General features: G+C 41.8%; 1 protein-coding gene across 1 annotated transcript; it reads right to left on the bottom strand.

The window, feature by feature from the left end:
* Positions 1-60: 60 nt before the first annotated feature.
* Positions 61-12,258, bottom strand: LOC114920980 (putative leucine-rich repeat-containing protein DDB_G0290503). Its single transcript, XM_029279897.2, has 15 exons — positions 11,638-12,258; positions 8,094-8,174; positions 7,558-7,632; positions 7,296-7,397; positions 6,426-6,747; positions 6,238-6,323; positions 4,911-5,033; positions 4,483-4,551; positions 4,050-4,214; positions 3,842-3,960; positions 3,437-3,502; positions 3,218-3,319; positions 2,514-2,670; positions 2,120-2,228; positions 61-1,509 (listed from the first exon to the last, which is right to left on the bottom strand). Exons 1-15 carry the CDS (start codon positions 11,968-11,970, stop codon positions 1,397-1,399), a joined length of 2,022 nt encoding a protein of 673 aa, XP_029135730.2. The 5' UTR covers positions 11,971-12,258; the 3' UTR covers positions 61-1,396.
* Between the last annotated feature and the right edge of the window lie 443 nt (positions 12,259-12,701).

The following is a 12,701-nucleotide window of genomic DNA, read 5'->3' as shown; positions in this document are numbered from 1 at the left end:
GACTAAAAGAGAGAAAGACGGATTGAAAGAGAAAGTGTGGATTCTCTTCAGTCACAGAACGATTTCAGTGGAATAAAAAGCTGCCAAAAACAAAATGCAACCTCATTTCCCAGACAAGTCCGTTCACAATCGCTGAGACTCCGTACTCGATTGAACAGCGTAAAGACAACGTATCAAATGTTGAAGACTTTTCCGTGTTAATGGAGAAAACAATAAGTCCATTTCAAATTTCATGCCAGCAACATGTTTTAAAAAAAAAAAAAAAGACGTGAAAGGTTGAAACAGCCGGTCAGTGGTGGTCTGGATTTAAAATCTGGAGTCCGCCTGGTCCCTGACCGAGACAAGGCAGAGTAGTTTTGATTCCGAGGCGGGGCCAAGACCAATTTTGAGTGCTGCAACACTAATGTGACAACTTTCAAATAAACCCACTTCAGTTCCAGGCAAACCGTAGTAGATCATTAGTCATAAAACCAAACTTCTTCGAGTTGTGACCGCATGTCAGAGTAAGTTCACGCACTACTTTCATCTTTACTCATCAAAGAGTCCTTCCTGCTCTCAGTCTGATGTTTCTGTGAACAGGATGTACACTTCTGCTTCAGAGTGATACGTTTCCTGTCATGATGCAACCCCCCCCCCCCCTCCAAAAAAAGGTTGAGGACACACGTGGGGGGAGTTTGAGTACTTCTATATTATATATATACTATATATTCACTGCATGCATCTTTTCAACAGGGCTGTACTTGATGATACAGCAACATTTTATAACCAATATCAGTCTGAATCATGTTCTTCCTCTTGTGTTTTAGAGCTCCATGTCGTCAAAGAGTATTTATGACATGAATGAGCCACGCTGTTGAACTCAGTGACATGTGACTTCATTACCATAAACACACACACACACCAGAGTCTATGTGGACTGAATCCCAAACACACCGTTCTGCTGCGGCTGCTCTAAATACTCACTACAGCACATGTCGATTCATCAAAAAGCAACGTTTCCTGCAGGTAGAAGGAGTTTCGGTGATAGTCAGGAGCTAAAAACATTTACTCAACAACTATAATCAAGTGCAGATTTTAAGGTACTTCCTTTTCAGTCTGTCTAAAGATAACGCAGAGTCAGCCGCGATGACACAAACCAACAGTCAGGTTATGATAGTTTCAAGCAACAGACTTCAGCTAAATCGTTTATGTGACATTTGTGTGACTTCTCAAACATGTTAGCTCTTTGTAAAGCAGGGACAGCATGCACTTTATGGAGAACTGATCCCTGTATACTTTGAGTCCATTTCCTCAAAAGAAAACCTCAGGAAAAAGTTAATTTTGATTGCTAGTTTTTATTCCAGAAACCCCCTGGACAGAGCTCAGCATGGAGCCGAGCGCTTCATGGAGTCGGGAGTCAAAAGTGTCCCGAGCGGCTGACCTTGGTGCCGTGTGTGTGAAGAAGAGGTGAGCCGTTTGCCATCTCCGGGCAAACCGAGTGCTCGGGATACGGAGAGCACCTGACTTTGTCTACAAGAAAATAAATAAACAAAGGGTGACAAAGGTTAGCAGCGGGCAGCACAGACCCCACCTTGACATTTCCAAAATACACCGTAGCACATTTGTGCTCATCAATCAGTGTGAAGGGCAAAGTGAAGGAAGCAGGTTTGAAGTCCTGATTCACATAAACCTTCAAGGCCTTTGGTTTTTGTTTTGTCGGGTTCAAGGCTGAGAGAGCTGACGACGTGGGAGCTAAAACTGCTGCGAGCTCGTAACTATATGATAATATTAAAATAGAAATACTGATTCATACAGACACCTGAGAGTGAATGATGACAGAACATTTCTACAAACTACTTGAAATAACTGTAAAAATGTCCCAGCAAGAAAATGGGTCCAGCTGCCTTCTACAGAGTCTAATGCTGAGGTATTTACAAAAACAGTTACCCTCCTCACTCGCCCTCAAACACTGATTTATTGTTTATTCATTTTCCTTTTTAGGACTCTCTCATTGTTTAATGTATGACGCCTTTGGCCTCACTTTGGTTATTCTGCATGTTTACATTCACTTAAAGACATTTCCCGTCAGGACAGAGTGACATGTCTTCAGTTCAAATAAAAAAAAAATAAAAAAAATCACCTTTGGTAAAGCTTGTGGGTCTTTTAGCTTCAGAGTTTCTGCTGGCAGGTTTGTTCAGGCCTTCTTTGTAAACACGGCTGTTACATCTGACAGCGACATCCTGCTCTGACTACAGACACACACACACACACACACACACACACACACACACACACACACACACACACACACACACACACACACACACACACACACACACACACACACACACACACACACACACACACACACACACACACAGTCTTTACACACTCAAAAATGAGTTATAAAATAAATAAATAAACAAATAAACTTCAGGATTTCCACTGATGAACAAACGTCTATGAACCATTTTCCCGGACGTTCAGTGACTGTTGGTGGTTTTGAACTCAGGTCCAGTAAGAGCAACACAAACCTCATCAGCAGAGAAGTTTTGTCGCGCTCTGGCTCTTGCATTTCTCATTTTCTTCAGATTTTCAAACATCATGGCGCGGGTTATGATCGTGCCTCTCCCCCCGCAGCTCCTCGACACGGCCAGGTAACCGTAGTCTTTCATCTCCGAGAAATGTTTGCTGTTTGATCAGAGAGAGAAAACATCGACATGAGAAACAACTGAGAATCTATGAGTGCAGAGTTTTGATTTGACTAAGATCATAAGGATGGAGAAAGGCCGTCTTATATTCATGGACTGAATATTCACAGGAGTAGATATGTTATTGTAAAATGCTGTGTTGTTAAATCTGCTCTCATTTATCATTCCAAAATGACTTCTGCTTCTCCTTATCTACTGCTGCAAATACTGATTATCCAACAGTCATTAATGCAGTGTAGTCATTAGAGCCCGACCGATTAATAAAAGTGAAAGTGTGACTTTGCTGTTTTTAAGCCTTAGTTTGCAAATCAAATAATTTTTTTGACACAGACCAAAACCGAAGAGATCAAGATAGCATTAGAATCGAAACTGCCAATGAGATAAAATAATTGTTGTGTCAATAAGACAAAGCTGCTGCACAGATAATGACTAATACTCTCACAGTTTAAGCTGTCTTGTGCCCCCTGCTGGTGAACAGAAGAAAAAAAAATCCCATAAACTGAAAGATGGAGAAGCGCTGATCTCACCTTCTGTTGTTCTGACGAAACTTCTCCTGAGGCTTAACTGCAAACGGCCAGATGGACTTGTGTGAGGGGGGACTGGTCAAGAACGGCGGGTCCACCAAAGTCCTTTTAAATGGTCAAGGAAATGACACAAGCACCCAGGAGAAGAAGATTAATAGAGCGAGGTGATTAAGAATTTAGAATATAGAGCGGTGTAATCTTTCGTTTTCAGTGTTGACTCACGGTGCGAGGCTGTTTCTGACGACAGGTCGGTCACAGGAGAGGCAGTGAAACCTGTCCACAAGTTGTCTGGAGAGAAACACAAAGAAACATCCTACAGCTGACTGAACATACTATTTTACAGCGAGAAATGCAAAGAATGAAGTGGGCAGGTTTGATTTGGATATGGCAGGATTAGCCATTTCCTGTAAACATAGTGTTTGGAGTTTCATAAGATGGACCAGATTGACCAAATTTAGTTTATAACTGGTTTAAGTTGAAGCTGAAGACACAGAAGTGCACATAACTGCAGTTCCCTGAGTGTCCACCAGAAGCTGGCTCCAAAAATAAAAAAAATCCAAAGTGCCCAGTCTGCTGTGTGTTGACAGTCTGATAAGAAAAAAAAATAACGTTAAACTTAATACCCACTTTTTCAAAGCAGCAGCGTCATCCAGGTCGGGAGCTTCCTGAGCCTGCAGCTTCTCATTGATTTTGTTCCAGCGATCTTCCAGCTCTGTCTTCAAGGGGTCAAACTCAATCCGGTTCAGCTGGAGTCAAAGCACAGGTCACACATCGTGTCACAGGGAGTCACACAGATCCACTGGATGCTGCTGTGTGAACAGTTTTTTTGTTTTACCTTAAACTCCATCTCTGTGGAGAGTCTTTTGATGACTTTATGCCAGTCCTGCTCCTGGCCTGACACCTTGTTGAGCAGCTCGTGAAACAGCGCGTTGAGCTGCTCTGTCTCAGAGTCAAACTGCAGGCGGCTCACTTTGCTGTCCAGAGCAGATTTATCGGTGGTCTGCAAGTGTGAAAAACAAAAAGAGTGAAGGAGTTAAGGGGGAGCATTATCTCAAAATCTCAACGTTCTTTTAGACTCGTCTTAGAAGTTTACACCAGGAGATTCTGTCTGTAAGCCATTACCAATAAATGATAATCCTACAACCTGTTCAACAGAACGTTAATGCTGCTGAAGCTAAAAGAGATATGTTTTTTTGCACACATTTGCATGAACCCTCTCATCCAGCAGTATTTATTTTATTTAATAAATTAAAAATGAATCCACTTACAATTACACTCTGGACCATCAGCTTGTCGGCCTTCTTCTCCCCGAGCTCATCAGTCACTTTGCTCAGTTCCTTTAAAAGAGAGATATCAGACTTCTGTTAACACGACAAGAGAGAGGAAGAAAATGTGACAAAGCTTTGTTTGTGTGCCTGTTCTCAGAGGTCAAAACGGATGGTAAGCACACAGATTGTATTACATATTATATCATCTTAAAAGGTGTTAACACAGTTAAAGCAATCACACAAACATTTATAACATAACCACATCATCTGTAAAGAACGTGACCGGAATTATGGATCGAAATGAAACAAACATCTCTAGATACAGTCATACAGTTTTATTCCTATCACTGTAGTTATAAATGATAGAGACAAAGAGAAAGGAGGAAAAACAGGAAGACATGCTGAAGGTTGTGTGTTTGTGTGTGCACCTCGATGTGGCTCTGTTTCTGTTTGTTGTCCACTTGCAGACACGTGGTGGTCTCGTGCAGTTTTTCACACTCGGCTTGAAGCTGCAGGATCTCCTCCTGCAGGCCGCTCACCAGCTCCATAATCTGGATACACATACACACAAATACACACAAAACACAAAAACCCACACATAAGATCATTAATATCGCATTGACGTCTCATGGTGTACTGAAATTGAAACAGGTTTTGTTAAAAGGTTTTCCTCGCTGAATGAAACTGCTCTGAGGTGAACCTAAACTCTCTCTTTGTGCTAACTTGGCTTGCCTCTCCCTCTTGCAGCGTCCCTGCTCTGTCCTCAGTTTGTTCCTGTTTTGGCTGCCAGTTCACTGAGTCCTGCTGCTGCTGCTCACACTGGAGGTTGATGGAGTACTGATCTGTCAAGGACAGCATCAGGTTCTCCAACCTGCCCTGCAGGACGTCCAGCTGAGCCGAGAGTGCGGGGGGAAAAGGGCAAAGGTCTGAGATAAAACTGTAAAACTGATCCTGGACTCTTTAGAAAACTGGAAATTCTCTCCATGAAGGTTTGTAAGATTCTACATGGGCTCAGGCCTTTTTCGACTTCAATATATGACAGTGATGTTTGGACATTTTTCCATTTGTTTGTGTTTTCTGTCTGACCCTCAGTAACACGTCTCTCTGTCTGACCTGATGTTGTAGATGTTTCTGTGGCCTGCTCTCCTCAATTAAAGCCTGCCTAGCCTTCAGCTGCTTCATGTCCACCTCCAGTTTGTTCACAGACTTCCTGCACACAACGAATATTCAAGAACAGACCTTCATCTGAAATGATTTCATATTCACAACAGGCTAAAAGTCAATGTAACACAAAGAGGACACCCAACCAAAGCTCCTGATCAACAGGACAGTGTTCACACATGGAGCTCTGGAGTTTTGTGCATGTGTGAAAAGGCTTTCTGTTACTGTATTTATATACTCTACAGGTTTCTCTCTCTTTCTACCTGACACTATTTACCTGACGTAGGATATTTGCTGTTTGAGCTCATGATAGGCTTTGCTGTCTGGATCCACACTCCCTGAAGCTGAATCTGACCTCGTTGGTTTCATAATCATCTCCTCCAAAGCGTCCAGCTTCGGACAGAGACGTGACATCATCAGAACAAGAAGCAGACTGCAGTACTGTGATGTGTGTGTGTGTGTGTGTGTGTGTGTGTGTGTGTGTGTGTGTGTGTGTGTGTGTGTGTGTGTGTGTGTGTCGGTGCTCATGGATTGTCTTCTGGACAGAACTTTCTGCCTCTTGTAAAGGTTTTTTTTTTTTTTTTTCTCACCCACCTTTTCCCGGTCGCTCATCAGGCCGTCTATCAAAGCTCTCTGCTGGTTCAGCTGATCCGTCAGGTTTTTTGATACATCCACTGAACCTAAATGTACAACATGAACCATTAAGTCAAAACAGGGGTGACAAACATTCAGGGGTTACCTCCTGCAAAATGAAGTGAATTACCTTTAATTCACAAAGTTACCTTTGTTGTCGATGAGCTCTCTGAGGTGCGTCAGCTGCGATTTGTCCACCTTTCCTTCTTTCAGCGCTGTAACAAGAGCTTCCAGTTTACTGAACCTCGCCATCAGTTTTCTCAGACTCAACACGGCCTCTGCTGTCTCAGGGTCTGAGCCACTGGTGTTCGGCGACAGCGGCGGACCAGCGGGAGATCGGCCTGCGTCAGGGTAGGTGTGCACCTCTTCTTCTTCGAGAGTCTGTCCAAACATCGATGGAGAGCGAGGAGGTGATGGTGTGTGTGAGGGTTCATGTGTGGATGGATCTTCAAGTCCTGAATTTACAAGGTCCTTTAAAAAAAAAATGCAGAGTCTTTGTTAGCAACAGGACGTTTGTTGATGCCTCTCACACATTTAATTACACTGAACTATCAGACTTTACTGACACGTCCTCAGAATCGTTCAAACTCATAATCCAATATGTAGATATCTTACAGATTGGACCTTTAAACATGTAAGCAGTAAGACGCATACATGACTCCGGAAAGAGCTTTTCAATATAATGCTGAAACCAATGTTGTAGCACATGTGAAACAGGAGGAGATAGGAGCCTAAAAACACTGAAAACGACAACAAAAAAGAGAGAAATAACCTGGGGTTGAGAGCCGTTGCCAGTTCTCACACTTAGAAAAGTGAAAGAAAAAAAAGTGATGCGGTTTTGAACCACTGATACATCAAAACGAGACATTTTGGATGCTGATTTCTGATCAAAGAAATTAGAGATTTAGCATTTCTATAATTCACTTTCAGCCACCTGAGAAATCATCATTGTAACACATGCAACAAAGTCAGTGCAGATCAGGAGTTTCCTTATAAGGTCTGTCAGTTTGTTTTCTTACTTCCTGAAGGCCTTCCCTCCCAGGGAGCATGATGTTCCAGGTCACACTCTTAAACACCTTAGCAAGGTCTGGTGAACTCTGAAATGTGTCCCTCAAGGATCTCTGTCACAGGAAGAACACGAGAAATTAAAAAAGTATGATTTTTTTATTCTTTGGAAATAGATCCTTGGGAAAAAAAAGAAACGTTTCATGTATCCATGAGCAATCAAGAGAATCCTTAACATTTGAGGAGTAAAGTTAATCCTCTCTTCCACACGCTCACCAAAGTTTCCTCCAGGGCGTCCACACGATGGCAGTACTTCTCCACAGTGACCATCTCAGCTTGAGCAACGACCACCTGGACACAGCAAAGAGCCAATGAAACCCTGCAAGAGTGTCACCTGCCCTTCACATTTCAAATGACTTTCATCCCCATTTCCATCACTTTCACAGTCTATTATAAGTGACATTTAACCACTCAAATCTCCACAGTGTAGTCAAATGAAGCTGTCACCAACTAGTGTTAACAGAGTAAATGGATTGAAAGAAAACTTTTTTTCTCACTGCCATATGCATTTTAAACAAGGCTAGATCAACACTCCTTTTTAAAGTGCCGTGCAAATGTGCTTTAACTAATTTATGGAACTTTTGGTGTGATTTTTACTCGACACAAGAAAAGGGAACAAACAAAAATGCTGCTGAGTGCTTCGGGAGTCCACAAGTTGTAAAAAAAACAAAACAGTAATGAGATAATATATGTTCAGGAACCTTCAGGTTGTATGAAGGCACTAAATAATCATTCCCTTCTAACAATCTCACCTTCTGTTGGTGGCAGAGCTCCTTCATCTCCCCCAACTGATCATCACTCTGCTGGTTGAGCTCCTGAATAAACGTCATGTCCTAAACGACAACAAGAGAACGACACTTAATATCAGTCATTGGTTACACATCTTGGATTGCTTCATTGAAATGTTGATATCAGATGTATTCAAGTCAAACGACTCAGTTTGGAGTGCACTGAGTAGAGAAACTGATGTTCCCCAACAGTGTGAACTAAAAAGATGTCTCAGGAAAACGTCTCCACCGGTGCAACCGTGTGCCCTTTGACCCCAGTGAAAGCAAACAGGACTTTTAACAGAAGCTGACAAAGAGGGTGAAGCAAAGTCCAGAGATTACAGACGAGCCTAATCCAGATGTTACACAAATTGTCTCCCAGCTTCTATCTCAGGCTGAAAAAAATAAATAAAAATCCCTTTCTTCCTTTCAGGGTGTTTACATTGCCTGTGAGACAGTTTGTTGTCAGAGTAAAGATTTGCATTTCTTTGTTCTGCGTAAACTATCAGCAGAATGTGTGTCTGTGTGAGTGAGTGGACATTCCTGAGCTGCAGGTGAGTTGGTGTTTAACCTGGGTCAAACGTGCCAGGACATGAAATAATGCAGAGCGACCCCACAGAGCTCCACTGATAGACTGAATGACTAACAGCTGGTTAAAGAGTCCAGCTACACGCCATGATTACAATTAATATGGTCTCGTACTGACCGCCGGGATAGTTTTCATGCAGCTGCACTTGAACAATTATTAAATATCAGGGCCGAATAATCGTTGGGCTCTAGTTCTGACCCCAGTGACATGTGGCATGTACCCCCTTCAGTCACTGCAGGGCAGGTGGGACAGGGCATTCCAGGTCACCTCATCACAGTTGAGTCAGCGGATACAGCAGGTGACCTGAATGGTGCCTGAAGAGGACATGAATGATTCAGATGCATCATCGCCTGCACCTGCTCGACGTCCGGCTTTTCACCGGAGATCTATTCTTCCTCTGACAACCAGAGTCATCGCTGCGGGGGACTAATTACCCCCTATCACATAGAGAGAGGGTGGGGGGGGGGGGGGGGGGTGAGATCAGGAGCGAGGTAGGAAAAAGAGGATCTGGGCATCAACATGGCTTGTAAAACCTTCTACTCTGATTAATCTCTTTCAATTCAATCTATTTTATCCTCTTAAATCAACAGCTGACAGTTTGAGTCATTTCTTTTTTACCCCACTGATGGAAGCAGAAACCTGAACAGAGACACGCAAAGGTCATTTGAGATGTCAGGGTGGCGCCCATCTCCCATTGTCCTCTGCTCTGTCGTCAACAGCTTAATGCTACGCTGAAATGTTCGCTGCTGCGTGCCAGGAAGAAGAAGAAGAAGAAGAAGACGCAGAAGAGTTCAATGCTGTCTTGGACTCAAGTTGTCTTTTAAGTTTTTAAAGAAAACGCCTTCAACTCGAGATGTAACAATAAACTCAACATGTGATACAATACATTTCACAACTCTGGGTTCACAATAACATTTTGTCACATTTTTGAAAGATGTTCAAACAGACATGAGACTGAAGATACTTTATGAATAAATTATTATTTTATTGTGATTCTTCCTTACCTTTCTTTATAAATATGAGTAGAACTTTTTAATTTTGAGGTCTCATCTTTACCTTCTGACATCGAACAATAGAAGCCAATAGATGCCCTCTGCTGGTTAAAAACAAGTATTGCAAGCATTTTTTTGTCAAATTGATTTAAATTGTCCATATTTGTATTGGTATTTAATACTGTTGTGAGTAGAGTTGCGCCATATCGTATCATTCACGATAATAACGGTATATTTTTTATATGATTAAAAAAATGAATATCGTGATAATGGCAACATCCCTACTTCTTCACAAAGTGACGTCAAATCGTTACGCACAGCCACAAGCATGGCGGAAAAGTGAAAGTACCGGCTTCGCGGTGGATGAGTTTAAAAAGGGGAGTGACCACTGGCATGTTTTTTTTTTTACATCTAGAGACAAAAGATTTGTATGAAAGTGCATATCTGCAACATAAATTGATTTTTCCTTTAACAAGAAACAATAGGTTACGGGGTTTGGCCAGTGCAATTGTCAATAATGGGCTCTTCAAAGTATTTTGATTATATCCACAATTCAAATAACTGTTAGCTGAATGGGATGGGAAATGGACTTGAGCTTGTATAGCGCCTTTCTAGTCTTGTGACTGGTCAAAGCGCTTTTACATCGCAGGACGCACCTACCCATTCACACTCATTCACACATTCATGCCAGAGGCTGCTTTGAAAAGTGGCCATCAGTATTAGCTAATCCCATTCATACACAGTCACACGCCGCCGACAAAGCCGCGGGAGCAACTTGGGTGTCTTGCCCAAAGACACATCGGACATGTAGCTGCAGGAGCTGGGGATCGAACCACCGACCTTCAGGTTGAGAGACGACTGACTCTACTAAGCCAAGATGTATGTTTTCAGCTTCAATATTGGCCTCACATATTCTGACGTAAAGTAACATACAACTGACTGCATGTCACCAGTTCTGTTGCTCTTCCACAAACAGTCAATATTACAGAACCAGCCAAGGCCAGTTTTCAATTACAGAGGTCAAGTCATTAAGAAGTGCTGTCCTGCTTCACTTCACAATCACTCTTCTATTTTGGGTTTACAAAAAGATCTTAAGCAAGGTCTCTTTACAGACTACAATTAGTATTTGAATGATGTAAGTTAAAGTGTATAAAAACTACATTCACAATTTGTGAATTTTGCTCTGTTCCTGCTTTAAGGCCGTCCGTGAACAGCTATTTCTGCTTGTAATTTGTGACAAAACTTTGCAGATGTTTATTACAATGTAAGGTGGGCAACCTTCACAAGCCCTCAGGGTTTTTATTAGTCACACCTGTGATGATATCACCCCACCTTTTTTTAATGCAAAAGTTTTTTCTTGTGTTCAATTTAATGTTTTTTTTGCACACACAAATATCTAAGAACTAAATGCAATTTATGAATGTTATTACTGAATAATTATTGAGATAATTTACGAAAGCAAAAGTAGTAGTAGTGGAAATAAAATAATGTATGCAAGAGTGCTTCATTGAAAATACCACTGAAGGTACACTTCATATTTACCTGTAAACACTAGATTATTAAATCATAATGAAGATACACAAACATATGCAACCTTCAAAACACACCAAGTCTGTGACCACCTTTAACCTCTATTATTGTCTTGTGTCACTTGTGCCTTTGTATTTGTATTTGTATTTTATTTGTAATTGTCTTCCTCTGTTACCTGCCTCGGGACAACAGATGGAAACTAGCACTTCTGCTATAATCTGGCATTTTTACAGCTGTAATTGTTATTGTTCATTAATATGCGCTGTCCCTAACAAATAAATAAAGATGCAAACGATATGCTTCATAAAGAGTTGGATTAAATGCTCGTATTATTAGTCAGGATTAGTTTGGTAGCATCCCAACAGTGAACAAATCAAACTTTCTTAGAGTAAAGGCTGATCTTAGATGTTGTTCCTACCTCAGACTCTCCGTCCTCGCAGGTCTGGATGCCGCTGGGGAGCCTCCCCTGGCCGTCTGCCGGGGTACCAGAGGAGAGAGCCGGGGACGGGGACGAGGAGGAGGAGATGTTCCCCTGGATCCGGTGCTCCTCCTCCGTAAGCTGTTCCTGGTCGACATCGCTGATAGCCTCATGAGCATCAGGGCATCGGGTCTTCTTCTCCAGGACTTCCAGCTGCTTCAGGACGCCTTTGAGCAGAGCATGAAGCTTTGAGAAGTTCACCTCGCTCTTCTGAGGTGGCCGGATGGATAAGTTCAACAGGTCATACAGGTTGATGTTCTCCTGCTGCGACATCTTTTCCTCCGTTACTCAGTTTGGGGGTTAAAGCCTGCTGGTTTGAAGTTAAAACCTCACCATGTCTGCATTTTGTCACCACAAAAAAAGTGCGCTTGTGACGACTCCGTCACAAAACAAAGAACAAATACTTCTTTTCTTTTTTTTTAAATCACCTTGGTCCCTCTCACACGCGTGTAGTGGTGTCCAGGATCAGACCACCGACCGTTACCTCGGAGGTTGGTTGATGTTTGAATGTTCAGAAGACAAACAGAAACTTCTGCCGGAGCAGAGTGTCGTCAAGACACACGGAGAAAACGAAAAAAAAAAACTGTTACTGCCCATAAATGAGAAAGAAACCAACAGAGTATTTGTAAAAACATGCAACTTGAAGTCTTAACATGTGACATTTACATTTTTTTTTTTTTTTTTTTTTTAAAGGACATATTTCAATAATTCTGTCTGACTGTATACTTATTTAATATTCACCGTTTTTGTGGTTAAATGGAGTTAAAAAAAAAAAAAAGAAACTTCAACACAAGCAAAGACTTTTTTATTTTTTGCCAGATTGTAGAAACTTTATGACTGAACACTTGGATTCTTTTCCCAAGTCTTTTCACTATTTGTAAAAATGTCTTAAACACAGGTCTTAAACTGTAACTGCACTGTACACTTCTGTAGAAAAAAAAGTTAATTTTGGCAGACGGACTTCTAACATTACGCAAAAGTGGGTGTCTTATCCATACGTCTTA

This window comes from Labrus bergylta, chromosome 16 (genome assembly GCF_963930695.1).
Source record: "Labrus bergylta chromosome 16, fLabBer1.1, whole genome shotgun sequence".
NCBI lineage: Eukaryota > Metazoa > Chordata > Actinopteri > Labriformes > Labridae > Labrus > Labrus bergylta.
Note: the sequence above shows the minus strand (reverse complement) of the source record. Positions and strands in the feature narration are given on the sequence as shown.

Bases quoted from the DNA above. Each gene is read 5' to 3' on its own strand.
- LOC114920980 (XM_029279897.2), bottom strand. From the start codon at position 11,970: ATGTCGCAGCAGGAGAACATCAACCTGTATGACCTGTTGAACTTATCC. The intron at 4,552-4,910 runs GTGCACACACAA...TCTCTTTTAAAG, and splicing joins AGAAACAGAGCCACATCGAG to GAACTGAGCAAAGTGACTGA. The intron at 2,671-3,217 runs GTGAGATCAGCG...CTGATCAAACAG, and splicing joins TTTCGTCAGAACAACAGAAG to CAAACATTTCTCGGAGATGA.